The 25,168-nt window shown below is 41.4% G+C and overlaps 1 protein-coding gene across 3 annotated transcripts in view; it reads right to left on the reverse strand.

Annotated features, from left to right (window-relative positions):
- Nucleotides 1-25,168, reverse strand: part of KDM4B (lysine demethylase 4B) — a 91,110-nt gene that overhangs the window by 11,933 nt on the left and 54,009 nt on the right. The window contains exons 9-18 of one of the 3 annotated variants that reach the window (XM_048077727.2): nucleotides 22,046-22,242; nucleotides 21,520-21,552; nucleotides 17,266-17,435; nucleotides 11,556-12,046; nucleotides 10,170-10,287; nucleotides 6,738-6,916; nucleotides 5,338-5,560; nucleotides 3,355-3,431; nucleotides 3,127-3,182; nucleotides 2,533-2,641 (exon numbers count right to left, since the gene is read on the reverse strand). In XM_048077727.2, the coding sequence (XP_047933684.1) occupies nucleotides 2,533-2,641; nucleotides 3,127-3,182; nucleotides 3,355-3,431; nucleotides 5,338-5,560; nucleotides 6,738-6,916; nucleotides 10,170-10,287; nucleotides 11,556-12,046; nucleotides 17,266-17,435; nucleotides 21,520-21,552; nucleotides 22,046-22,242 (1,653 nt within the window). Of the gene's footprint in view, nucleotides 1-2,532; nucleotides 2,642-3,126; nucleotides 3,183-3,354; nucleotides 3,432-5,337; nucleotides 5,561-6,737; nucleotides 6,917-10,169; nucleotides 10,288-11,540; nucleotides 12,047-17,265; nucleotides 17,436-21,519; nucleotides 21,553-22,045; nucleotides 22,243-25,168 lie in introns of all 3 variants that reach the window. The other 2 variants (XM_013195224.3, XM_048077731.2) reach the window with 2 other exon arrangements.

The following is a 25,168-nucleotide window of genomic DNA, read 5'->3' on the forward strand; positions in this document are numbered from 1 at the left end:
CAGTAAGACTGAAATGTAGAAGACGGTGAAAGGAGTGAAAATGTTGAAGATCTGGAAGTGTGGGAGATGTGATGAACAGAAGCCCCAGTGCTAGGTACTACAGTGAAGCAGCACGTGCAAGATTGAAGACATTTCCTGGGGGAGAGGAGATGTGAGAAGGTCTAAAGCACAGGAGAAAAATCTTCAGAATAAATGCACACCGGAGAGTTGGGTCATAGCTGAGAGTAAGAAATGGGCTGTCTCCTGTTTGATGAACACTGCAATTCATTTACTCCACTGAGGAATGACAGCTAATTATTCCAAATTTCCACGTCATAAATAATTTACGCACACAGGCCCATAATACACCATTAATCAGGAAGCATGCAAGCCGCATTCTTTGAATGATGCAATACCCACAAACGAACTGAGAAGTCTGGGATGAAAAAGGGAGGCCTGGTGTGGGCTTGAAGAACAGAAGATACTCTTTAAACAAGTCACTGAAATTTTTTGATGCATCAGCCCTCCCACAGTAACGTTAAAAAATAAAAATATAAAAAAAATCACAGATAACTCTATTCTATTCTAACTCTAGATATCTTCTATTCAGATAGCTCTAATCTTTTCACTTCAACAACTCACAACCTTTGCATAATTTCTACTATCCTTTTACATCTTTTTCAGCATAAAAAGCCGCCTCTCAAATTATATCTAACACTGCATCATCTCCATCAATGTCAAATCATCAGATCCACAACCTTTTAGTCCCCTTCAATTTGTCTTCCTAAATAAAGCTGCACATCTCTCCCCCCCCCAAAAAAAAGCAACAAAAGAAAAAAACATAAACCCACCAAAAAAAAAAATTACATCCCCCCCTCAATATCCTCCACTGACTCCCTCATGTGCTCCACGAATTATCTGCAAAATCCTTACTATTAAGAAAACTCTCCCCAATGGCTCATGAACACGTTTCCCCACACGAGCCTTCCCAATTTAAATTTCCTCTGTGCTCCTTCAAACACTACCCCGATGCTGCCTGTAGAAGCACCACTGCCTTTCACGTTTTAGCTCCAGACAGTTTATTTGCTTTCTTTCCTGCACCAAATGACACTCAAAGTCACGTTACATGTGGTGGCAACACCAACAAACTGTTTTCAACAGACACTGATGGTGCATGCATACATACTGTAAAGGCACTCCTAAATATGACCAATAGAGCTGAATGATTTTTATAATCATTAATTAGCCTGGAAGCCTACTAGACTCTGTGAGTTGAAGTGCTTCTCCTAAAAATGCTCTACCTTCCCTCAGACATGAAGAAAACATGAGGTGTAAAGGGAATACAACGCTGAAGAGATCAACAAAACTATGAAGCTTTAATTCAGGAGCAGAAAGACATGTATGTAGTAGGTCTGTGTAGAGGCTTTGGATGGAATAGCCAATGTTGCAGAACAGATTGAAGCAACAAAGTTTTAGTTCAGCTTAGCCAGTACATTAATACTGCCCTGGCTTTATACAACTGTAAGGTAGCCACAGAAGAGTTAAAGAATTAAGTCATAATGTTTCCTTGTGAGGCTCCATTAAGCAATACAAGTAAGTCTTGTGTAAAAGGATTTTCAGTTCATCGTTACAAGTGCTGGTAATGAAGAGGATGCATGCTGGAAATGTCAGATGATCCATAAAGACCCAGTGCTGTAAGATTTATCACTCTCACATCACACCGCTCCATCACTCCACCTGAATAATGAATGCTTTTTACATTCACATTTGTGTACAAAACCCATTTGCACAACAGAGAAATAACTCTGGAAGCAGACAGAGATTCTTCCTAATCTCTCACCCAGCCCTGGCTGGGCTGCCTGCACTAAATAGCTGCACAGTTAACAAATACATCAGTCCTAACCAATACATCACTGCTAACTTCACCTTCCCCCATACCACACTCCCAACTGTCATCCAACTGATTTCTGCACAAAAAAAAAAAACAGCAAAAGCACAATTTATTTTGCAATAACGCACTATAGCGATGGAGCATTAACTAACACAAAGATTAATTGCTCTGAGCTAATGAATCATCCATTACTAATCCCTCAGATGAGGTTATTTGCAGCTAAGTAACAAGTTGTAGCTGGACTTTTATTAAGGTCTTTGCAGAGCCTCGCCTTGCAGTCACGGTCACAAAGATGTATTAATTTCTACAATAAATTTCTTGATGGACAAAGAGAAATATTTTAAGGAAAATCAAATCAGAGATGAACAGGTCAGCGTGTCAGCTTCTTTCCAGTTACTATCTCCCATCACACTCCTGCCATGTGGTACTTTCACTAACTGAAAGTTTCAGGTAGGTTAGCCCCAAATGTGCGGTGGGCAAATACCCCAGGCTCTGCCTAGGGTAAGAGCACACTCCTAGAGAGTAAAGGCAGATCAGGTAATCACAACTTTTTTGTGTGTCAAGGCACTGAGAGAGCACCTCAAGGAGACATGCAAACAATACAGCTTCCTTGGCATTTGTGGGAAATAAGAGTGAGAACATCAAAATCAAAAGAAACCTACCAGTTTCCATCTCTGCTCTGGAATAGCACTGATATCCACAGGATGACGCTCTATTACATTGAGAAAACGGGCCTCAGGGACAGCAATAGCACAGATTATATGGATCCACCTGGAAAAAAAGGTTGGGAGAAAACAGAGTATACTGTTATTTGAATTAAACACTCAAGAGGGCAGTTAACATTTCTCTGACTCCATCACCTACAGTACCAAGGCATGTTTATGGTGGTTGGCAGCCCTAGCAATGTTACCAACCGATTCGTTAATCACGGTCGCACAAGGTAAAGGTCTCTGGAAAAACAGGGCTCAACCTTCTTATGCACTTGATCTCGCATGACACTAAACATTTTCTGAAAAGACTTTTCACTGAGAATGAACCAAATTTAAGAATGCTAAGAGCCACAAAGCCCTGATGTTTTCAACATGGTCCAGAGTGTAAGATGGTAGTTATTCAAGCTCACCCTAATAATTTAGTGAATAGCAGTTACCTTCAGAACGCCAAAACTAGTTGTTACAATGGGCGTTGAGACCAAACCCACTAAACTAGAAGATGAGATGCAATATAGAAGGACAAAAATATTTAAAAACACTACTTACCGCCCATCAGTGGTCATCTGAAGAGCTCCTCCCCTGAGATTACACAGGCAGCATTCCTGTAGTAACAAAACCACTTCAGAGAGGACTGAAAAGGTCTCCCAGACCTTTCACAAAAAGCTGACTACATCTGCGATGCAAACCGTATCCTCCCACCACCCATCTCTGTGGAGGTATGTAATCAACCCACACAGTAAGTTTTCTTTCATCTCCAGAAGAGTAGATGCTTACCGCTGCCCATGCGTTGGCTGAGCACCGTGAGCAAGACCAGCTTTCATCCACCAAATCTGGACGTATTCCATAACAGCCTGAAAGAAATGAAATTATACCCAGAGTTATGCTAATATTTCTTTAGTACCGAGTTATCGACTGTTCAATCCACGAGGGAAAGGACAGTCTCAAATTACTGAATTAAACTTAAAAGAAGTTATTCATAAAGCACTGCGATTGCCACAATAACTCGATTTATAAAAATCATCCACTTAACCACACAAACATTTTGTCAAAAAAAGTCAATAATATAGATTCACAGCTGTCTCCTGTATCTGAAGTCTCTTTTCATCACATGGCAAACCAAGGAAGCAGATTCAACCCAATCCTAGAAAATGGGCAGGGGTGGTGAATCTTAAACTAATCTGGAAACTAAGCTGAAAGAGAAACGGACGCCTTTAAGTCAAGTACTTCTGGAGCTCGAAATGGGGTAGGATAGGCTGGAATTTAAGCACTGATTTCTTGCTTCAAGTCTACAGGCAGCTCTACTATGGGATCTGAGGGAGAAATAGTTAAGACCGACTGAACCCCCAATTCTCCTTTAACAACAACCCTAAAGGAACAAGAAAAATATGCTCTTTTTATGGATTTTGTCAACACCCTAAAAACCAAGAAACCTTTGCAAAAGCTTTCTTCTCTGTTTGTCCTTGCTGTTGTCGTAACCTATCACAGCTGGGTGAGGGCACTTCTCAGGAACAAGGAGATTGCCAACTGGTTTTACAGCATGCTGCCAGATAAACCAAAGTACAACTGAGCCCTGCAATCCTGTAATAAAGCAAATGGATTCTCTGCAGCAAAGTCAAAGGGATATCACAGTTTTGCTGTACAAACAGTGACAAGGAAACAAGAAGACACTTGAGACCACATTAGAATAGAATGCAGAAGGTAAATCCCATTCACAAGGGTAAGGCACAGCTAAATCAAAAATCTGAATTTCTCTACACCCTGTCTGAGGCTGCAGATTAACATCACTGTGCCCACATCACTCTCTCCCTCAATCAGACTTTGGCCACTGAAACTATTTTGATAGACTAGTGTATTGAAGACATATGGATGGATGTACAAGACACAATATCACTGCTCTGACTGCTAGAGATACCACAGTTTGTGAAGAAAGAAAACAGTCTTTATCCTCACACTCTATCATATGCTCTTATTAGCCAGAAGTGACCATAATCACAGACACAGCATGGAAAGAAGAGTTGTACTTTAGTTCTCCACAAGAGACAGTCAAGCTGAGCTGCATGGTGACATGTGGACTATAAAATTGGAACAACAAAAGTAATTCCAGCTGATGCAAGTCAAATAAGACTTCCCATCTGTCAAGATCAAACAGCTGAGCAGTAATTTGTCACATCTCCTGGTACAAGTGCAAATGTTAACTAGATGTCATACAATCTACAATGAAGGTACGCTCTACAAGGATTAATCAGATCTTCTTTTAGACATAACTACCAGGGAAACACACAGACATATGTTCCTTTTTGTTAATCAAGTGCCAATCCTACAAATAGCAACACAGGCACTAATAAAAATATATCTCAGCAACTACTCCATAATCTCTGATGTACACAAGAACAAGACAACCTAACCAACCTTACCTTACCCAAGGCCGATATAGGAACAAGCAAAAAGAGTGCAATCAGCTTGTGATTTCTGCTTTATTGCAAAAAATAAAAGACGACAAAATGAAGGATCTTTTATGTGAGGCATAGAAGAATCAGCCAACAAAACAAATAGTAAAAAGTGCATTTGTGTATATTTTAAGAACAGTTACTGCCAAGATGGACTCAGATATACACACATACTAGTACCAGAAAAGGAAGGAGCGGGAGTGACAGGAATAGCAAGCATGCCTAAGAGGTATTCAAATATAGGCAACATAAAAGAAACTTGAGAGTTTCTGAATATCCAAAACACTTTGGTGAAGAAGGAAATACTCACTAGCATGAACCTGCAGGCAGCATTTGGCACAGGATATCAAGGGACTGGTTCCATCTTCTCCAATATATGAATTTGAAGGAAGGGGCTCTGTGTTTTCTCCACTTGAGGTAAAGCACATCTCTGGGATCAGAGGCTTGGTCTTCTGTCCGCACTTAGAAAGGTGGACGAAGGAGGTGGTCTCCCCTGCAGAGACTGGGGCAGCTTCTTTATCCACCTGTAAAGACTTAGAGAGAAAATTGCATCGTAAGAATCTCCTCTTCCCTGGTCACAGCTTTAACCTTAAAGTCAAAGCGTTTACCCTGCAAAAATGTCATCCCCTCCTGTCATCCGACACCTGACACCATGCAGCACAAATAAGGAACTTTAAGCTGTAACTTCTCATGCACACCTCCGCCCCCACCCTTTTGCTCCTCTCCCTTCCTTAGGCCTGTACTGAGATTCATAATTTATTTTGAAAGCTGAAGGAAATATTAGAATAATGAGAAGCTTTCCCTATTTTTCTTCTGTAAAATCTCAATTCCTAAATTGCAGCTAAAAACAGCAAGGGGGGAAAAATACATTAACAAAAGCAAGACCTCCTCCTCCTCCCCACGACACTCCCATCCTTTTGGCATCCTTCCCTATTCTTTCTGCAAGAATTTCTCCAGAGGAACATTTCAAGGTTTCTGGTAGCAGAGCCGAGTTAAAAACAAAGGATTAAAACAGCCCAGCTATAGCCAGTTTTCCTCACAGCCATTATACAACCAATCAGCAATCCTGAATACACGTTTTATTTTTGGTCTGTATAATAAATTAAGAGATTTATAATTGGAGAATGAGGTGGGTTCTGCTTTTCTCAGAAAAAGCTTCCAACACATACATATGAATACACTGCATGTATTCCTGTCGGATACATATAGCCAGATTTGGCTCTACAAGCACGCAAAAATGAATCGGTACACAACTGGACAAATAAATAATTCACCTGATAAATTTTGCCTTTCTGCTCATAACATAACCCAAAGCATATTAGCAGTTTCTAAGGAATGATGTATATGCTTATTGAATAAATTCTCATTTTGCTGCTTGTTTGCATATATTCAAAAGTCCAGGCACAGATCTAAACGAGAGTGATCACAGACCAACATGGCACTGTTTCGCTGCATGAAAGAGTGTTTGCGGTGCAAACCCATGTATGTGTGATTTAAATAATTAAAGCTGAAAAAGCCAGAGAAGCCAGGACAGATAAAAAAAAAAGGCTTGACCCACTGCCTCTGCCAAACCCCAACACACTTCTCTGACACAAATTTGTATGAGACTTCCTTCCCATTTTATTACAAAGGTCTGCACGGTAACTTGCACAGTAGCTACCATTTAGCACCCAGCACTGATGCATCAATCAGAGAAAATTTGGAAATTACCTGGTTATATGGGTAGAAGAGGGTACAGACAGCACAGTATGGCTCACTCAGTGCAGCAGCTGCATTGAATTTTCTTTCAGCTGGGAAATTATGTGCTTTATTCTTCCACTGAAGGGAGAGTAAAGATTTCAAAGCCTCTGGGTCGCTCATATCTTCCTCCCCAGAAAATGGAAACATTTCTAGAAGAAAAAAATCCCCAACCGATGGACAGGCTTTAGGACAGGCAAAATGTAGTGATAAGGTAGGGTTAAACAGCTTATGTTTCAACAACACCAGTTGAATAATTAAGAACAGTCAACCCATCCATGGTGCTTCACATGTGTCTGAAATACTTCTTTAACTGGATATAATCTCCACTTTATGGTAGGATAGACAAGGTAGAGACACCAATGACCTGATGAAATCATCCATGAGGAAGAAGAATAAAGAGAATCTGTATTTATTGCCTTCCTAGCTCTCCACTTTTCTAGCCCTAGAAACCTACAACGTCCTCTTAATGAGGCCAAGTTCAAAAAACATGATGCAAGGGCAAGGAAACCCCCCTTTCCTTTCTCCAGCTGGGAGCTGTGCTCTCTAACAGACGTGCATGCAGTATGTGCTGGCTTGGTGAGGCTAACCCCCTTCTCCCAGCTGTCAGCAGCCAAGGCCACTTCAACCTTCACAAAGCGCATCCTGTACCTGTTTCTGCAAACACAAATGCTGCCCAGGAGATGCACACGGTTCAAGTTTTCCTTTTACTTTTCTGCAGCTGCTTCACAGCAACTTCCATCAAGTGCACACCGCTAAGCCTTCAATTCACATTCATCACCACCTTTTCTTCTGCGGAGCTCTGATAGGTACTGCTTGTGCTAATTAGCTTGCTAATTCTTTGTTTTTACAAAACCTTTCTTTAAAAGGCCCTTGGTATTTTATGATTAAACCACCACAGAATCCATTCGTGCCAGTCTGGGGGTCCAAGTTTCTTACCACTCATTATTAAGGAGTTTTGAGTCACTACAAGTGTCACAGAAATTTGCCATGCAAGTCTAAGTGTAAACTGCTCACTGCATCACCAATCTGCAAAGCACCCGAAAGAACAGCTTTGGTCAGGGGAACTCAAAAACATCTTAGTGGAGCATCATCCCCTGAGCCCAGCACATGAAACAACATTGTTCACTGCTAATTACTCGAAATCTGCAGTTAATGCTCTCCTCTCAAAAAATCTAAGCCTCTTCTCCATTCCTGCCTCCCCTTCTATATTTTCAAATTCTTACGCTGCTGAAAAAGATAGGAGGAACTTTCAGGAAAACACTTAGAGCTAAGTTTATATCTGAGATTTCGAATGCTCCTTCCAACTAATCTGAAAAGTATTTGTCAGACAACGTGGGAAATTTGGTTGTTTGATCAATCCTTTTTTGAGATTATGAACACTGTTTGTCTTTGCCACTCTAAAAGGACGATTCCTTTCTAAAATGTCTTGGCTTTCTTACTGCATTTTTATGTTGGACTAAAATTGGTATCCACGGGCTAACGAGAACTGCTAATAGCCCAGCCTTTTCCACAATACCGCATAGCATTCTGGTGGAAAGGGAAACAAAAAGGAAAGCCTTGCCAGTGGCTGAGCGAGGCGTCCCTTCCTAGTGGAAGATAATGCTTCCACCACGCGCTGACTGCCAGTTCAGGCAGCATCAGCACACAGCTGGCCCTCTAACAGAACGGATTTACAAGGACGTGTTTTAACAGTGGTCACTTCAGCTAAACACACTTACCAGTCCACATCTCGTGTAGGGTACAGCTGAAATTAAAAAGATCTGTGACCCTGGGTATGCAGATTGATACTACCGAGACAGATTTTCAAAGCACAGCTCAACAGTCACCTCTTAAAGAAATCAAGCACCTTTCATGAATTTTTGAGACCTGAGCCGAAACCAAACCATATGTTTCTCCAACTTTTAATCAAAGCGTATCAGGAGACAGGGAAGGATTTGTGATACCAGTGAAATCGATGAAAGCTGATTGGAAACCAGCATCACAATCCATATTGACAGGGGAAGAGAAAAAAGGAAATGACTCTTGTTTGTGATCACTGCCTTCATTCATCCCAGGATGGATTCCAGGTGAGCCACAGTGTTCAGGATGGCTCCTGTGTCTCCAAAGCAACTTACACACAGGGAGAAAAGGCTTGCAGTTTGTCTCAATTGAATGTTAGTGTAGAATATTGCGTTCCCTTAATTTATATGCTCACTTTTCCTCACTGCAGCCTCCAGATCATCCTTATACATTAGCCCTGAAAAAGCACAGAGTGCAGAGAGCTGCTTCTATTCCCTTGTGGGGAAGAGAAGAATTTGTTTGATCAGATTTTGCCCAGCAGTGCTGTAAATCAGTCCGCAAGAAATGCCAGCTCTCACAGAAGCGGCTCCTGAGTCAGCCAGCCAAGTCCCCATACACCATCCAACAAGTCAAAACAGTGAAAGGAATCTGTCTAATGAGGATCCTTCAGCACAGAGTTTGTTGCAAGGTACACCAAAACAAGATAACTAACTAGCATCAACTGCTTTTCTACACTTCACTCCATGTTACACATATACAGGATATCAAATGCATCATCCCTAGCAAGGAGATGGAGGTACATATGTACAGCATACCCTACTGCCACACATTTCTTTAAAGTCAGTCTTGTATCCTTCTGAATGTAAAGCTTTAGGTTGCTTGAAAGCTGAGACTGGCACCTACACCTTCAAGTACCTGCCCCAATGTGAAATATCTTACCATGGAGTTTCTATATTCTGCATATTTTATAATGTAGGCAAGAACCAGAAGTGGTAAATTACACCACACTACAACACAAGTGAGAAGTAAGAGCCCTTTTTATTTTTTCCCTCCTTTTTGCCCAGATACTATGGAATTTACAGTGACTGGAATGTAAGAAAAGAAAAATCAGTGTACAGTCAAGCACTGAGAGACTTCCTAATTCTCATTTCTGGATCTGTTATGAAAAGTTGGACCCCAACATTGACACGAATCAAAAAAAACAACAACCAAAAAAAGTTAGAATTTACCATCCCTACACATGTAACAGCAGACCTTATATCCACCTCCCTCTGAAGTGATCTCATATTAATGAATTAGCTAAGAAGAAGCTTTGTTACTATGAACTCTTATTTCCCTTTGCTCAAAATGCTGTCTCATTCTGCAACCAGCAAAATATTTTTCTTGGTAGAAAAAAGGGTGGGAGGTGAGAAGGGACACACACCTCCTACAGATGTATTTTGCTTCTAGCCAGGTTATCAAAATGGGAACGTGCTGCATTTTCTACCATTTTCTAAGCATAAAGTGCATTTTCCAAGTATAACACAAAAACTCTCAAGCCATCCAATTTTGTTAATCAGCTTCAGCAATTTTTCCACGTTAGACAGGACACACAAGCAGTCTTCATGCTAGTGCAGTACTCACCCTCGTCACTCGAGGTCTCCTGTTTAACAACTGACAATGGGGAGCGGGTGGGTGGTTTGCCCAGTGGATGACGACGACTTTTCTTTATCTCCATCTTCATTTTTGAAAAAGCAGCGGTCTGTAACAAACCAGAACGAGCTAGACAGGAACCCCAAAATGTATTGGCAAGCAAAGGAGACTACAGGACAACAGAAGGAGAATACTTGTCATAAAGAATTGCTGAATTTACACAGCCAACTTTTCATTGCTTTTTGACTGAATCAATAAACCCTACTAAGCCAATTACTGTAGTAGATAAAGCCAATTCTGCCTCCTAAGATGTCAAGTGCGGGTAAACTGCAATGTTTTCTTAAAGCCAGAACAGCTTCAGAGCAGCTTCAAATTTGCCAGTTCCATTGCCTTATGAGAAGTCTGGGTCTACCACACAAACAGCTAGAAAATCTAGTATGAAAATTATGTACAGGGCATATAGGACCAGAAACATTTTACCAGAGCATTACAGTGCATTTTATGACAAACGTATTTATAGTCTGCTGTACCTACTGCTTTGTGCACCATCCAACACTGTAAATACTGCATATATACCAATCACAGTGGCTCATAGTCCTTTTTGGTGAAAGGCACTGAACACATTACAGGTAAGCTACTTAGTACTAGATATCTAATATCTACATAGTACTAAGTATCTAATTTCTAGATATCTAGTACTAGATAAATAATTTCCGAACATTTTCCTCCTTCCTCTTTTGAAAACGGTCCTCAAGAAAGCACTCACCAAGGGAAAAAAGATGCCTGCAATAGATTATATGTCATGAACTGTATTGTCCATGAAAAAGTTTTGTCTGCCAACTTTTCCAACTCTAGGTTCTCATTACGGAAAAGATCCAAAGGCAACACTACAGCAGGTCAACACCTGGAAGCATAAAGCACATGCTATCAGCTGGAGAAGTGAGAAACAAGGCAGAAGAATTATCGAAATGCTGGTGCAATCCAAGTTCCCCTGGTGACTACTTGGTTTTCATCGTTTTCTTGGAGTAGCTGTTCTGCAGCAGCCATTTACTTGCAGGGTCTTCCCTGCCTTGTGTTTTAGGTTGATTGTTCCAGTAATTTCTGTATTTATTAGTAGCAGGAAAAGGGATTCCCTATTTTATCTTTTGCAGACAATAACGAGTATTATTAATCAGCTAGCATCAATGCAATGACTTACTACAGACTGAAGCATGAGAAAATAATCTCTTCCTGTCAAAGCAATCTATGGCCCACCAACATGGCACTATTGCACTAGAGGCTCGGGCATAATTTAGGACTCCTGTACTCAGCGTGTTCCTCAAAACCAGCAAATGTTACAGTCGCCTCCTCGGCCATGCGTACCTGTAAATCACTGACCTCTGTAGCAATCTCTGTATTTCCTGCTTCTGCATTCTCCTCCTCCTTCACAGGGATTTCCAAAGGGACCGTCTGTTCCCGCCAACCTGGACTTTTTTGTGTCGCAAACTGCTCGAACGCCTGCTGGCAGGACATGCGCTCCTTGTCAAACACCACCTTTTTGGTCCGTGGAACCACATAAAGCATGGGAATGATAGGCCGAGGCTTAAAGTCATCTTCCTCTACCGGCGTCTCCGAGGGCTGGATAATGTTCAGGGGAGCCGGGGGCAAGCTCTTTTCTGCTGCGGACGACGTGGGTACTGCTGTGGGTACTGGTGGCCGTGCTGCTGGTGCCTCTTCCCCTGCCAGCTGCTGCTGCGGTGCCGGCGGCAGGGGTGGCTGCTGCTGCTGAGGCTGCGGTGCTTGCAGATGGTGCTGGTGTTGATGGAAAAGGTGCTTCTTCTTCCTCTCACCTTTTACTTTCGGAGGACGGGCCTTTACTTTGCAGTCACCTGTTTCAAGAAATGGGCAACATTCAGCTTCACATGTCAAGACTGTCGGGTATTTGATTTTTCCCCCTTTCACCAAAAGACTCCACAACCTCTCTGGGCAACCTGTGTCGGTGTTCAGTCGAGAAGAATTGAACAAAAACACCTGAATCATTATTACTGAAGATTTCTACTGTAAGGCCTTTAAAAGCAATGCCTTTAAAGCATGAATCAAATACAACATTGAGCTACATCCATTACAGATGCCGTGACAGTCCTGGTTACTGAGATATCCTTTCCTAATACTTGCTCCGTTTGTCCTTGTTTCTACCTGCTTACCGTCCCTCATGTTATCTGCATGCTGCTACGAGGTTCTTACATGGCTGTGACAACAAAACCACTTCTGGAACACACAGATGTCTCAACCATTTTACCACAGAGGCAGAAATGACCCAGCAAAGTCTTCCCCACCTATCTCTGCAATACAACTCTTTTCAAGGATCCACACAGTCTAATTTTACAGCGGTAATTAAAATTCCTACTAGCCCTTGTGTGAGTGTCTCTAGGTCAGGAGTGGAGACGCACTCAGAGCTTGCCGTAATCCATTTAAAATGATGTATGTTCCCTTTGCCCAACTCTTCCCCCACTTCATGAATAAAGTTATCAGTTCACTGAAAGGAAAGTAAATAATAGATGCTCCACAGACAGATGCCAGTGCTCGATTTGTTTCATAAGAGATTGTTTTTTACCTGCAGATGCTACAACGAGATGACTTCACTGCAAAAGACCATTTCCCCACTAATAGGATGAGAATGAGGGCTGATGACAACAAAAGACAGAGAAAACCTATTCACCCTAAAAAGGAAGCTTTACCGATCCCACCCTATTCAGACTCCTCCAAAGACTGCCAGCCAAGCCTAGTAAACAGAAAATCAGGTAAGCCATCACACAGTAATGCAGCATTTGCAGGAGGAAGGGTTTGAAAATAGAAGGTGAATAATCCCACAGTAAGACGAAGTGCCAAAATCCCTGCTGAAACCTTCTAGTGGATACCTGAAGCTGGACATTTCCCACAAGTCTGGTCTGATGACTTTATTTACATTATTTATATAAAAAAAAAGGCAACAAGTCCATCCCAAATAGTATGCTTGTATTCGTGTAGGCAGTCTCTCAGATAAACTGGTTTGTTCCATCACAGAGAAAGGAATATTGAATTTCCTTAGAGAAACAAACATATTGAATGAAAGTCAAATTGGATTTTTCCCCAGTTGCACAAAACCAGATCATATTTACTCCCTATACGCTCAGCAAACTCTCTACCCAACAACAAAACAAATGCCATTCACCAGCTTTATTGACTTCTAAATGGGTAATTGGACAGCAGCTGCCATGCAGAACTTTGTTTAAAAGTTCCTCCATTAAGATGAACAAACTAGTTTGCAAGTGAATCTATAAAAATCAGAAGACAAGAGAAAGTGAAGTAAAATTCAAAGGCCTGATCTGCCTTATCATGAATACTTCTAGAAAGTGAAAGGATCTTTACAGACAAATCAATACAGTAGGCCAGCAGAGGAATCCCTATCAGCTGGTCTTCCACAGAAGGAGAAAGGCACAAGTAGCAGAGCTTGTAAACGTGGAAAACAGAAGCACGATGATGGTAAAACTCACTTGTCTGAAGGTAGTTTGAAATACTACACTGAGTTCACCGAAGCCACAGGTATCCGATACCTCTGAGGGGAAGGGGTGTTGATGGGGAAATCAAACCACTTACACCAGAGCTTACACCATACCGTCGAGCAATGAGATTATCAAAAGCTGCTATCAAGAGAATGGACTTCATTTGTTAGAACAATATCCCCTGGCATCCGGCAAAGGCAATTAGAGATGGACTACAGCATGAATAATTAAGCCGTAACTTTAGTTAAATTATTTGTACTGTCAACAGCTCAAAAAGCAACTGTAAAAAAGACATTAATCTAGCAGATGCACAAGCACAGAGGTAAGATGAAGCTGAACATGGGAGAAAGCAGGGGAATTTTTCCAGTACCTCCCTCTAATGCAGCACTCCATCCTTCAAGATGCTGTCTGTGTTTGTGCGTAGTTGCACTCAAGGGCTTTTCTTCAATCCATGTGGGAGACTGCTGCAGATGAAGTAATCCCAAAGACTATTCCACTGTTCCAAAGTTCCTCCTAAACACTGAGTTCATGTTCCCTTTCAACAACATTCCTTACTTCTAGAAACAGAATATTACCCTGAAGCAGTTCCTGCACACCTAGCACTTACATCTGATACATCACCGGTGCTAACACGACTGATACAAGAGCAGAAAGCAGTGAAAGAAAGTGGTAGGGAAACGCCTTGTACATGCTTCTAGGAATTGTGTCTGTTCAGTTGTTACCAGAAATTCATTGAGCACATTCTGTAAGTATGTGTGTAGATGGACAGAGCAACTCCTAGCAATTTGTAAAAAGGTTCTTTTTTCTCTATGTGATTCTAGAAAAGTCCAGAAACAGGAGAGAGTCCCGTGTTATGACACTGTTTGGTGATAATCCTTCCATCACGCTAAACAGCCTCATCTCTCAATGACTTCACGTTGCAAGCTTAAGCCACCTTGGAGAACTCAACCTTGGGATCTTGCCCCAGGTAAAATCCTCACAAAGCAAATCATCATCTAAAAAGATCAGCTATGTATGCACTGGCTTGCTATTATGTGCAGAAAACAGCAGAAAAGCTTTCATTTCTGGTTTCCTGGCACCTTGATCACAGCATTACTTCATGTCATTACGTACCTAGTTTACAGTCGCAACCCTCAGAGTATGTGTGAGAATGCCATTTAATGAAACATGCTAGAAAACTCACACGACGATTTTGCAGCTTGGCATCTCGTTGCTGCTTCTCACATTAATAAAAAAAAAAAATCTCCTGTGAGATGTACGGGTTTGTAGCCCAGCTCTGCGGGACTCTCACTACACACAGCACAGCAGATAACACCTGCTGACTCACAGGATGTATTTATGCTGCTTAGCACACCCAGGGATGAGCAGAGCTCAAAGGCTCTCTTTTTTAATTTCAAGTCCCCTGACAACCTGCTAAGAATTCTAAATTCATTAATAGCAGCGTAATAAATTATGAATATAACGCTGAGTCATAAAGACAAAAAGAAAACACTTTAAGGTATCTGGGTGAGAAATCCTGAAAACCTCCATTTATTAATATTCAGCTAGTCCAAATAACCAACATGAAGCGTTAAGACCTACTTTGAAACTACCAATGATTACTTTGAAATCTCATTCTTCTTCCTACTCAAGTTCATTATTTCGGGTATAAGTAGGAAATAAAATCAAACTAAAGTCAGAGCAAAAGAAAAAAGGAAGTTAAGGAGAGGAAAAAGCTAAATTGCCATAGCAGGGCCATTCAAAAAGATGCTCTTTTCAATGTGAAACTGTAAGACACTTGTGAGAGGTAACAGAGACAGTACAAAGCAAGAAAGTAGAGAAAAAAACTTGTATATTCGCTATATATTTGTATCTAACAGCCACACCCAGCACTAGACCTCTCAGAAATTGCAGTGTCAACAGTCTAGTTACAGTGACACCTTCTGCAACAGTCCTGAAAATGAGTTTGTCCCTCCTGTGCTAACAGTTAAAGAGCTCTTAACATGTAGCCTAAGCGTATGATTTAGAACCTACTCGGCTAGAACAAAGTTTTTATTGTTTCTCTGCTATTCTAAGGATCTCAGATCTGTCCTTGTCACTTATCTTGTCTCTCAAGGGATATCAGCATTTTCAGGCTATTTATTACAAGTATTAACTATTAAACTTGTGTAAGAGCTAAAGGCATACAATTTAACACCCTGCTGCCACTCTCAAGCTAGGGCAACAGAAATTAACAATTCACACTGCACTACTCCTGCTCTGCATGACAATGATTTTCTAGCTCCTTATCTCCCATGAAAAAGGAAAGCACACTGCCTAGCTAAGAGACCACGGAACCAAAAGACCAATTCTTTAGCCGGAGCTTCCACAAATTTCCTTTAAGATCATCATCAAGGGCCAAGAAGTAGTTTACAGCATCAGTTATCTCCATATGCAAAACAAATAATGGATACATAATGCATGAAAATGAATTCACTAATGTTTATGAAATGCTTGAGAATGCCTCCAAACGAGAAATATCAACCACTTATCCTTGTGCGTTATGAAAAAAAAAAAAAAAAAAAGCTTACACCCAGCAAGAACTGCAACCCTTCGTACACAGCCAAGAAAAAAAATATCACAAAAAGAGCCTCCAGCAAGATGGCTCACGTCAGGCTTTTGGACTAAACATACACATGAGGAACATGTTACACACACAGCAAGATATCCTCAGTTTTTGCAATAGGCCTTCAGTCCTATTTTGCCTTAAGTCATGGAGTATTCCAACCAACAGCTTCAAAGAATTTTACAGACGCGGTTTGCGACAGGAGGATGGTAATATTAATAAAATATTATGTGCACTCTATAGATGTGCCAAAGAGCAGGGAAAGGTTAACTGCAACCTTATCCAAGGTTGCACATAAATTGAGCCATGGATTTGTGGAAAGCAGTTGTCATATCAGCTTCTATTCCTATTTGCCTTCTCCTCAACAGTTTGAAACCTGTGCTTTTATGCACAAGAAATCTAAAAGGACTGGGAGTTGTCATGGACAGCTATTAGCTTCAGCCGTGCAAAGAAAGCCGAAAACTTTCCCTCCTACAGCTCGACTTGAAGAAGACCAAACCTGCAACTTGTATCAGGCAGCAGCTGTGGATCCCACACAACCTAAGGCTAACTTTATTCACAGTCTGTTAAGAAATGGGGAGGAAAGGAGAGAAAGGAGTAAAGATTAATTGCACAAAGGAGTGCACAAATCTTTTCTTTTCAGAGTAGGACGCAAAACATATTTATTTGTTTCTTTATGAAATATTTAAAAATATTCCTCCCCTAAAATATGTTTTTACAAACCTCTAATAGTTTTGGCAGAACTTTCAAGCTCTGCCAAGAAACCTATTTGGACTGAATCCTTAAACAGAAGGAAAAATCAATCGCTGTTGTAAATGATGGTGTATTTCACTGAGCATAGATTTAATTCTGGGAAAACCTTCACTGATATTTCAACAGAAATAAACAAGAGCAGACATGTTATTTACAAATGTGTTTTAGAGAGATAGCTTGCCCCAGTTCTTTGCTGAGGTGATGTGCCATCAGTGAGCAGGGCTCTCACCTTCTCCCTCAATCGCTTTGCTTCTCTCTTCTTCCTCTAGATCTGGCCCCCTTTTCAGTTCCTCTTTTACTTTCACATCTTCCAAGGCAGTTTCAATAGCCATGACATCCCCAAGAGACTTCTGATCCTCTGTTTTATGTCTTCTGGGCTGACTTCTTTTTCTGTGAGACCTAGAAGTACAGAAGTGTGATTTGACATAAAAGAACAGCCTTCAATATATAAAACAATCACCAACTTAAAAAGCTGCATACAAAACAAAAGGATCTTCTTTGGGGAGAAAACACAAGGTAGCTAACAATAGCTGCAGGGCAAAACAGATATCTGAAAGGAAACAGATGAACCTTGCATAAAACAACATTTAAGATCCATTCACAGCAGCCATTAATTGTTCTGGTTTCTTAAAGAGCTTTTGCCACCCTAATATAAGCTCATGAGATACAGTTAAAATCGTTTTAATTGTATTTTAAATCTATTTTGCTTGTATTTCAAAAAACAGATGAAAAGGTGTTATAAATCTTTCTTTCATCCTCTCTTTCCATTCCATCATTTCTTTTCATTCTCTACATGCTTCCTTTTGGAAAACTGCTGGAAGTCTGCAAGCATCATCTCCCAGCTCTCAAACACTACCCCAGCACGGCCACTTTCTCAAAACACCAAATAATGAATGCTTATAGCATAAGCAATAGGCAGTCTATGATTTCAGTAGTATAATTCACAGGGTCCAAGGCCTACGAAGAAGCCTAACTAAAAAAAAGTGCACGTTAACGTGCTCAGACTAATACTAACAAGCTAATAGTAATGGTGTCCTCTCTTAAAAATCAACGTCACTAAGACAAAAAGATCACAGCAGCCACAATGTGAAGGCAAAGCAAAGCCAGATGCCAGGATAATGCCTTTTGGTTGGGACCCATACCAGAAGCCAAGCACCCACACTGCCACTCACTCACTCCCCTGCAGGGCAGGAGGAGAAAATATGAAGAACAAAAGCGAGAAAACGTTTTGGTCCAGACACAGACAATTTAATAGCTGAAGGAAAGAGGAAATTGAGAGAGAGGGGGGAAAAAAAAGGCAAAGGAAATCACTTACCACCTCCTACTTCCAGGCCAATGCCCAGACAGTCACTGGCACCTATACCCACCCACTCTTCTTCTTCCTCCACCCCAGTTTTTACTGCTGAGCATAAAACTGCAAGCCATGGAATACTACCCCTTTGGCCAGTTTGGGCCAGCTGTCCTGGCCTCTGCCTCTCCCAGCCTGCTCACCGGCCAGGGGCAGAGTGGGAAAAGCCTTGACGCTGCACAGGCACTGCTCAGCAGAAGCCAAAACAGTGGTGCTATCAGCATTGTTTTAGCCACATGTCCAAAACATGGCCCTGTTCGGGCTGCTAGGAAGAAAGTTAACTCCATCCCAGCCAGACCCAGTCCAGACTTCTCCTTAAAGGATCTGCCAAACAGCTCCCTTCAGTGTGGGGTGCAAGCCTACCGAGCTCTGTTTTTCAGAAGAGACTAATTCAGAAACCTGCATTTTTTACACTATTTTTTTAGCATGTAGAGATTTTTTATTTTTTTGAAAACAGGATCTTCCATATGGCCTCCCTGTTCCAGGCCCTTGCATCTACCATCACGTAAGAAACCAAACCCCACTGATACTGCATTCCCTTCCATCAGCCCCAAACTCCAGAAAAGCTGAAATTCAGCTTCACATCCCCAGAAACTCAGTTGCTAATTAGATTTGGAGTACTACAAAGTTAAGAGTCCTTAATCAGGCAACCAACAAAAGAAGGGAAAAAAAATCAACCTGAGATGAATGATTAATAGAAAGGAAAGTTGATCCATATGCACAGGAATTTATAATTGCTAGACTCTAACCATATGGTAGCACTCCAAGTATAGATGTTAACTTCGCACCTGCAAGACACTCATTAGCAGGAACACACAGCTGAACCCAGAAGGATCAACTTTTCACCGATATTCGACGTACACACCGCCTTCTTCGTGTGGGGGGAAATCCAGGTGGGAGAAGACAAACCTGTAAGACTTTTCTGTTACAGCTGAAACTTTCCATAGTTGGTAAGGAAAGCAGTGGAGTAGAATCAAGCTATTTTAAGAAAAGTGTATGTTTTACTGCCATTGTGTAGAAGTGCCAGGCAAAAATTAAGTCACACAACTTTATACTCACAGGAGATAAAAAAAGATCTTTTTACAGCGCTCTTTTGACGCTGAAGTTGTGGAAAAACGAACAGAGGAAGAAAGAACATGTCCGTTTAAAAAAACTGGGCTTCCAGAACTACAAGAGCTGAAGGCTGTACGTTTCAGAAGTGCAGATGTTCTGTACCTGACATAATTCGCAGACCAGAAATGGGCTTTTTGTGGACTAGACTAAAACAGTCTCTTGCTGAAGCCATAAAGTAAACAAAGTAGTTTTTTTCAAGGTAACTAAGTATGAATGACCTTAGAGAAGAAATAACATATCTCTTTGCAGAGTTTAAAAGCTACAGTCTCCAAGAGAGAAGGCAAAAAAGCAGCTTTGTACTCTTTGAAGTACAGACCACAAAGTGACTTAAAATTAAGTAGATACAACTGCGAAGAGGTTTGTGCAGAGGTGAATCCCATTCTTCCAGTAAAGTCCATCCTGCTGAGAAAAGTCGGTCTTCAAGTAAAATTGTGTCTTTCTAAGACATAAGCATAAGGGAGAGACTACTGATAAGCAGTACTAAACTGCTTGAAACCTGCTCCAGTATAATACTGAAAAAATGTAGGAAACAATGAACTGATAAGAAAAAAAGTAGCTGGATGTTTTACAGTAGCTCGGGTTAAAAGAGAGGCTCCTCTGTTAAGCAATAGGTTCAAACAGGGGAAATATCCTTGGTGTTACACGTGCAAACGTTAAATATACCCAAGTTACCCTGAATGTCCATAGAAAGTATTCCCATAAAGAGGCTCCCAACTTCCAGACATGGAAGAATAGGATGCAGGGACCCATTGGAGTTCAGACAGCCATAGCCCCAAGAGCAGAAATCACACCTGCTGACTCTCAGACCACCCTGTTTTTCCTGAAGCTCACTACAGAAAGAAGAACCAAAAACATTTTAGGAAAATAACCTCTGGAGCGAAGCAACATTGCAGAGGTCTGTCGTCTGTCAAAACGGCCCGCTTATATCTTTAAGAGCATGCCCTTAGTAGACAACACACCTTTCCCTGTTCAGCGTTTTAAACTAAGGGCCTAATCATTTCATGTAGAAAAGGTAAGGCACAGGACCACCACTGCAAAGCAAAACTAGGTGACCGAAAACTCCTGGAGGACAACAAAGACCAATGCCAGGGAAGGAGAGACACTCTTATTGTATATCCTTTTCTTTGATGTAATACCTGAATGCATCCAACGTCATCAAATTACTAGGTCTGTAATTTTAAAACTCAAAGTCACTCACAGATCCTACCAAAGATGGCCTCAGAAACCTAAAGACTAATTAAAATTTTATTTCTGGATTTCAAGGAAGTGATGTTTGAACAGAAATTACAAGCGGAACCTTACTTTTAGATGAAGCAGTACAATTTCCAGAAATTGACAACACTCGCATCTGAAATGCAACGAATGGTAGATGAGATCAGAAAGAAATAAGCTGTGTGCGCTACAGAGGAAGCGTTTTGGGTAACAGGCAGGCTAGGAATGAGAATGATGTTTAAAAAAAGGGAAAAAAAAAAGTGTAAGGGAACATATGGAAGAGCAGACACTTTACATCTATCTGAGTACATTAAAGCCTTACGATCATTCGACTTCTTGCAACACAGAGTCTCACTCTTCATGCTAGAATGCCAAGGCAGGTAAGTTCTCCCAGTGGCAGCCCGTTTCTAAAACACACTAGTCCAATCCCACCTGCCAAGGCAGCAGCAGCTTTTTATTGACTATCTGCTTTGGTGACCAGTTAGCTTTGCCCACATCCCGTTAACCATCGGACAAATATCACATCTCTGGCCTGGGTTTGTTCAGGTCATTAGCTGAGCACTCAAGAATGCAAAACCAGAACAGGCAGCTGAGGTTCTCTAACAGGACACAAGAGGAGATCTCAGAAAACTGCACAAATACAAGATGAAGTCTGAGAAACCTTGATGTCCAAAGATTTTCTGTGCCCTTTCAAGGAAGCAGGCATGAAAAAACTAATTGAACCAGGAAAACACTTTAGGAGTTACTGTTTTAAGAAACTTGACAGGAGAAAGAACAAAGTCATTGAAGTTGATGAGGGAAGTCACATACCGGTGTTTGTTGTCCTCTTCCTCATCTCCTATCCTATAAAGCAAGATTCCAACAGTAAAAGGTTAGCATGCCAAATTTTCAATTCAAGCATGCTGTAACACAAAAAACATGATGAACTTGCAGAAAATTAATACAGAGATCAAAGGAAGCACAAAAAGGCATGCATAAAATCCCTTTTGCAATTGACAATTTTTTCCTCCTGCCTTCTGATAAGCGAAGCTGTAAGTGTTTACTATAGATTTTTTGTCTTCTAGGATAAAAGATGGGATGTGAGGGGGCAGACAGTGTCCTACTTTCAAAAAACTTGTGCTTCTATAGTGTGTAGAAGAAACAGAACAATGAGGGAGCATATTACCCATGAAAAATTAGAAGAGCAAATGAGAGATTGAGAGAGAGAGAGTTTGAACTATCCCAAACTGAGAATTACCGAGTTTAAAAGCTTAGCAATTAAAATCAAACACAATGCTTAGACAATTTTTTTTGTCCGTTTCTGTTATCTGGGTGGTCATTTTTTTGTTTGTTTTACCTGCGAAGCAATTTGGCCTTCAGTTCTGCCTTCGTCTCATTCCAGGCATCTAGTTCTGGGCTAGTCAGAGCCGTGGGTTTCATATGGTCCAGGACAGCAATATCTTTTCCTTGTTTCCATAAATCATAACGTTCTGGTTGCAGAACCCTCACAAAGACATCCATGGAAATCTTCACCATGTCTTTGCGGCAAGTACACTGCAAGAGATTTCCAGACACCAACACCATGTCAGATCAGAAGAACTTTTCCTTTTCTCATAAGCTGAGCTTGCCTTCCTCCAGAGGCAAACTGGCCCTCTGCAGGCTTTGTCTGTAAGGCCAACAGTGGGTTACGCAAGGAAGTGCACTGACACATCCGTGGGTATTTCAACTTGATGAAAAGCATCGCCTCCACCTGCCCTGGGCAATAACAGAGACAGCACAAGCTGCCATACGCTCCAAGGTAGTTGAAGGCTCTGTTCCCCAATGTTTTCTTCTCTAAGCCCACCAACCAAGTTAGAACTTTCTTATAAATGCTATACAGTTTATATATTACTCATCTACTGTCTTACAGTCATTAGACAGTAATAACTTCGGTCAATACAGACCAGAGGTCTGAGTTTGAGCTCAAACCCCCATTTCCCCTCTTAGCCAGTCTCTTCTGGAGTTTCTCAGGCTGAAAAGAGATTAGCAACACCACTTTGTAACTGAAAAAGCCTTAAAGGAACAAAAGCTTAACCTAATGACCAAGGCAGTTAAACTTCATAATTGCACGTCAAAGATGTAGTATATAAATCCTTCACAAGACAGCAAATTGCAAAACCAAAAATTAAGAACGTTTTGCTGCTGGCAATGCAAGATGGTTTGAACAGACGGACAAGATCTGTTCAGCTGTGTCCAGCTTCCAAAAATTAACTGGTTACTTAGCAAAAGATGGTAAAAATAGTGGAGTGGGAGAAGAATCAAAAGAAAAAGCAGGAATGTACCGATGCCACTGGATGCAGGTAATAGCCAAGACACCGGTTTGGCAATAGCATTATTCAGGAAGCTCAACCCACACAAAAATGGAGTAGAATAAAAATACAGATGTGCGTCACGGAAAGCAAGCAGCCAGCCACCCCACAGTAGGAGCCCCAGCTGCGCTCCATTTTCTGAGCCGATAACACCGCAACTAACAAAACCTACCTGTACGTTGAGCAGGCTTTTAAAAATCAGAAGAGAAACATCAGTGATTGACAACTAAGAAATTATCACAACTTTACTCCCCAGAGCCCTGATAGAAGACCTAAAGCAGCAAAAAATATCAAAATATTCCTTAACCTCCAGCAATTAACACACAAAGCCCCAGCCGCAAGAAATTACTTTCACCTGTGCACTTCAGGAGACTAATCAGAGCATATGTAGAGAAATAAAAAAGGCCAAACCAACAACATTCTGCGTTTAACCCAAATATGCCTAAGCCAAAGAAAACATGCATCTTTCATTTCAAGTAGCATACGTTCATTAAAATTAACCTCTGGAATGACACCCTTGCCATTGTATTCATCTACACAAAGACTAATTACAGGTTTTTTTACTTGGATTCTGTTTGCTCTGATGAAGCTCAGAATTAATGGACTGTCTTTCTTCCAAGAAGATTCTCACCCAGGATGCAGACACCAGGCTGAAGGAGCATCTGTTCTTTATGAGCTTCTAACTCAAAGGCGGCACAGGATTGAGAAGGACACAGCAATACAGCAAAATCCACTTGTATCTGGGGCCTGCAACTGCAGCTTTGCTGGTAGGTGTGAAAAGCAGGACCCCTTCTTAGTTCTGCTCTAAAGTTCAAAGCATTGCTTGGCAGGCACCTGCACTAAATTGCCTTTCAACTTCAAGTTGAGGATGAGGTAATTCAGCCACTTTGCAGGACTTTTTTTAAAGCTGTTTCACCATCCCTCTATACCTTTTCAAAACCATTCTATCCTTTTTCCTCAGAGAAATGCATGAAATTAAACTTGTTTCCTTTCTTCTTTCATTTTTCACTACCATTAAAAGCCTTATGGCTTCTCAAGAAGCCATCGAGAGAGAAAAGGAAGATTCTTTCTGTGCAGTTCTTGGCTATCCCACTTCCCCCCAGCCCCTGTTTCTCATTTGGGCTACCTGCAGTCCTGCTACGACTTGGAAAGCAGCAATCACTGAGCACATTGAGTGGGAAGAAGTATTTATGGCCAGGCACTTTCAGGAAAACTCGATTCATTTAATGAAAAACAGTGCAGGAAAGAAAGGCTGGAAATGCAATTTGGCCAAAGAATGGCAGGCCCACAGCTGGTGCCCATGTTTCAAATTCCTGCCCAGGCAGAAGCTTCTCACCAGCACCTCCACAAATGCAAGCTTAAGGGATTTGTGTTGAGCACATTCTCAATCACTTTTCCTTAAGAAATGTTAAAAGCGCCTGTGTACTGCTACAAAGAGGAATGCAGAAGAGCACCCCACAGCATACATCACCAGAGAGCTATGGAGATTGACCTCCTCTGCCTTTACAAGTATGAAAAATGGCTTCAAAGAGGAACAGCCCACTTCCTCATCCTGACCTGGCACCAAGATGCTACAAGCACGCAGACGTCAATCCCTTCAAATCAAGCGGAGCAAATCCTGAGTCGGACAGGTCTAAAGGTCTCAAGTGCAGTCTCCAACACCACAGAACCACCGGCAGCCTGAAAGTCTCACAACAACGTGAAACATACGCAGATTATCGCGACGCCACATACTGAGCTAGCTGGATGCTGCTCCTCACGCTGCTATTCAGAGAAATGACACTGTGGGCTGCAATCTCCAACACGCCGCAACACCAGCAGCCTGCAGCAGCCAAGTTCCTTTCTTCATACAGAAATCTAACATGATGTATGTTTATATTTCAATTTTAATTTAATTTTATTGCTTTCACAGTAGCAAGCATGAATAATTTACAAAGCCTTTTTCCTCTGGGGCTTCTCCCAGATCATGCAGTTATATTTCCTCAGCTGCTGCAGTTCTGTCACATTCATGTTCCCAGAATGGCCAGGGTATTTTTCCATAACCTTCCCTCAGACACAGCAGCAAGATCCTTCTAACACAGCAGACACGATATGACTGCAAAATGGAACATGCACGTATGTATTAGGGGTGG

Source organism: Anser cygnoides, chromosome 27 (genome assembly GCF_040182565.1).
Source record: "Anser cygnoides isolate HZ-2024a breed goose chromosome 27, Taihu_goose_T2T_genome, whole genome shotgun sequence".
Classification (NCBI taxonomy): domain Eukaryota; kingdom Metazoa; phylum Chordata; class Aves; order Anseriformes; family Anatidae; genus Anser; species Anser cygnoides.